Source organism: Psammomys obesus, unplaced genomic scaffold (assembly GCF_907164565.1).
Source record: "Psammomys obesus unplaced genomic scaffold, mPsaObe1.curated_primary_1811, whole genome shotgun sequence".
In the NCBI taxonomy this organism is placed as follows: domain Eukaryota; kingdom Metazoa; phylum Chordata; class Mammalia; order Rodentia; family Muridae; genus Psammomys; species Psammomys obesus.
In genome coordinates, this window is record NW_026594311.1 from 3,067,729 (window position 1) to 3,071,575 (window position 3,847).

At 45.6% G+C, this 3,847-nt stretch overlaps 1 protein-coding gene across 1 annotated transcript; it reads left to right on the forward strand.

Moving 5' to 3' along the window:
• The first annotated feature begins 374 nt into the window (after window positions 1–374).
• On the forward strand, window positions 375–1,313 carry LOC129685100 (olfactory receptor 2A2-like). Its single transcript, XM_055618472.1, has one exon. It carries the CDS (start codon window positions 375–377, stop codon window positions 1,311–1,313), a length of 939 nt encoding a protein of 312 aa, XP_055474447.1.
• Window positions 1,314–3,847: the final 2,534 nt, after the last annotated feature.

Below are 3,847 nucleotides of genomic sequence, written 5' to 3' on the forward strand. Positions count from 1 at the left end.
CTCCCAGATCCTGCATGGATATTTACCTTTACCTGGCTGTCTGGAGAAAACTTAAATGTCGGAATAAGAGGAAGACTCTGGCAAGGACAGGTAGGTATCATCTTGCCCATTTCAGGAAACTGAGGCTACTGAGGAGAACTACTGTTGGTTTAGAGGCAGAGCCAGTCCTGTACATAAGTCTCTGCTCTTCATAAACTTCCTGGGAGTGGTTCCAAAGGACAGCATCAGGGAAAGCAGGCAGCCCTGTTGAGAGGGATGTAAGGGAGTTTCATAAAGTTTGAACACTGACCACTCCTTAACCCCAACTCTGGTGCATGCTTTAGCTAATCCCTGTGTGAACCCATGCCTTTCTTTTTCATCAAGAGTAGAGCATAATGCAAAGACCCAACCAGACCTTTGTAACAGAGTTCATCCTTCTGGGCTTCTCCCTGAGCCCCAGGACCATACCTCTGCTCCTGTCAGCCTTTCTGGTGGTTTATCTGTTGATTATTCTGGGCAATGGCTTGATCTTCATCCTCATCTGCTTGGACTCACACCTCCATACCCCTATGTATTTCTTTATTGGCATTCTTTCCATGTTGGACTTAGGCTATACCACCACAACTGTGCCCCAGATGTTGGCACATCTGGCCAGCCAGAAGAAGACAATCTCTTACTCCAGGTGTGTGGCTCAAATGTACATTTTCTTGGTGCTGGGTGTCACAGAGTCTTGGCTCTTTGCCATCATGTCCATAGACAGGTATGTAGCCATCTGCCACCCACTCAGATACAAGGTCATCATGAGCCCATGCCTATGTTCGGTAATGGCCATTTTCTGTGGACTCTGTGGTGTCACCTCTGCTCTTGTCTACACCATCTTCGCCATGCGCCTCCCCTACTGTGGCCCCAACAAGATCAACCACTTCTTCTGTGAAGTTCCTGCGGTCTTAAAGCTGGCTTGTGCAGACACCTCAGTCAATGACCGAGTAGACTTCATCCTTGGGTTTAGTGTCATCCTGATCCCCTTGTCCCTTATCCTTGTCATCTATATCAATATCTTTACTTCCATCTCGAAGATCCGCTCAGCACAAGGGCAACTGAAAGCCTTCTCCACCTGCGCATCCCATATCACTGTGGTCACCATGTTCTGTGTGCCAGCCATGGTCATGTACATGAAGCCCGGCTCCAAGGCCTCCCCGGAAGAGGACAAGAAGCTTGCCCTATTCTACAATGTCATTTCTGCTTTCCTCAACCCTGTCATCTATAGTCTCCGGAACAAGGATGTGAAGAGGGCTTTCCTCAAGGTAACAGGCTGGGGTAGACCCCCAGAATGAGCCCCTTGGAGGACACAGAAGCAACTCATTCTATATTATCATTGTCCAAGAACCGATTCACGTGATAGCAGCACCCATGCACACTCCCCTTTCTACCTCTCATTTCAGCTCTGTACAGGTCCTTTGGGGCTCACCCCCTACTCAGCTGGTGGAAGAGGACACTGAGAAAGCTCTCCCAGGCACATCAGTACTTCTTCCCCTTTGTTCTAGAGAGCCTAGGTGCTTCATAAAACAAGGGATGTCTGATCCAGAAAATATTTTACTAAACTAAAGGGAATGTGCCTGGGAGGATTCCCTGTGACCATGTCTTGAGAAAGGCTCACTGTGGGACCATGAATTCCTGGCTCAAGAGGAAGAATGAACTGAAATTCATTCTCTGCAATCTGGAGACAAGTAGAGATGGCTTGAGGCCAAGTGCAGTCTGATCCCACAGACCGACTAAGACTTATCTCATGCCACCTTTCTCCTTTATGCTGTATAAACTTGACTCTGTCATTGACTTTGTTACGGCTTGAATCTGAAATGATGCCCCCACAGGTTCATGTATAACAGTTAGGCTTTGGGGCTCTGACCTGATCAATGGATTAAACCCTTGATGGATTCCTGATATGCTGGTGTTGTTGGGAGGTGAGAAAATGTAGAGGTAGGGTGTGGGTCATGGGAATATGTCCTTGGGGACTACATCATGCCCTGTCCTCTTTCTGTAGTCTCTTTTCTTCTGTTCCCTGCCTGTAATGACTTGGACAGAGATGCTTCACCCTGCTTTCCCTGACACAGTAGACTGAATCCTCTGAAATTATGAGCAGAATAAATTGTTCCTCCCTGAACTTGCTTTTCTTATTTGGTCACTGAAACATAAAGCTCATGCACACAGAAAACTTTGAGTCTTCTCCACACCAAGACTTCCACATATGCTGGTCTCTTTTCTTACCCTTAACCTAACTCTTCCACCTGCTCCAAAGGGCTGTTGACTCCTACTCTCCATCAGATTGTAGCTTAAACTAAGATTCCCAAATCAGACTTCCCATGAGCCCCAAGGAACCAAGCATGAGCCTTACAACCATCCTGTACTTTCCTCCCATGAGGAAGACAGGTTTGGTGGTGCACACCTTTAATCCCTGCACTCAGGGGGCAGAGGCAGATGGATAACTGAGTTTGAAGCCAGCCTGTCTACAGAACAAATTCCAGGGCAGTCAGGGGTATAGAGAAACCTTTCTCCAAAAACAAACAGCAGCAGCAACAACAAAAAGCAAATAGCCCAAGATCTTAGCTCTCAGCCTGTTATCAAGTTCCATGGTAAGGACCATGGTAGTCTGGATTACCCCTGCATCTGTAGGGTCTAGCCTCATGCTTCATGTAGTCTGGGTCACTGTTGCATCCTTAGGATCTAGCATCATACGCTTCATGCTTATTGTCTCCAGTGAGGATGTTGTGGGTCCAAGAATGAATACCCCACAGTGGAAAGTTGATGGATTAGAGTTACAAAATTTGGGAATCAGTGGCACTTAAAAAGATTGTTATTAAGTTAATAAAACAGATCAATGGGAAACGTGAGAATGTTTATAATGAACTTTTTTTTAAATTTTATTTTTTTCTTATCAGTTACATTTTATTAACTCTGTATCCCAGCCTTGTCCCGATCCCTCATTCCCTCCCAGTCCCTCCCTCCCTCCCTCATCTCCACCGTGCCCCTTGCCAAGTCCACTGATAGGGGGGACCTCCTCCCCATTCATCTGATCCTGTTTTATCAGGTATCTTCAGGACTGGCTGCAATATAATGAACTTTTATAATGTTCATAAATCTGTGTTTTGAATTTTCACCTCTAGGATTCTGTTCTGCAGGAAAAATGGTAAGGGCAGACCAAGTTTTATACATAAGGTGTTGCTCATATAATTACTAGAAATAACCAATCTAATGAATACTGTGCAAGCAGTATTGCATACTATGTCTGAGGTAGCATTAGACATCACTGCAAAGTGGTTCTGGAGAAATGGTTCAGCAGTCAAGGGTACTTGCTGCTCTTGCAGAGGATCTTGGTGAAGTTCCCAGCACCCACGTGGTGGCTCATAACAGCCCAGTCCCAAGGATCTGAGCCCTCTTCTGGTTCCCCTGGGCACCAGGCACACATGCAGTGCTCTAACATACATGAAGCCAAAGCATTCATACATTTAAAAATTAAAAAGTGCTTTAAAATATTACTGGAAAGTGTGATATGGTGTTATATAGAAAATTAAGAACGTAAAATTTTATATTCAACTAACCCATTATTACAAAACATGTTATAATTTGGATAAGGAATGTGTCCTGAAAGCTTATGTTAGAATTGGCTGCCCCCTGATGAATTTAGGGGAAGTAACTGGATTATGAAGGGTCTGAGCTCACAGTTCATCAGACTACTGGGAGATGGTGGATGCTGTAGAAAGGGGAGCCTGATTGGAGGATGTGGGGGCTGGGGTGGGTCTTTGAAGGGTGCATTTTGCCCTAGCCCATTCCTGTCTCCTTCTCTCTGCTTCCTGGCTGCCACAGGTGAGAA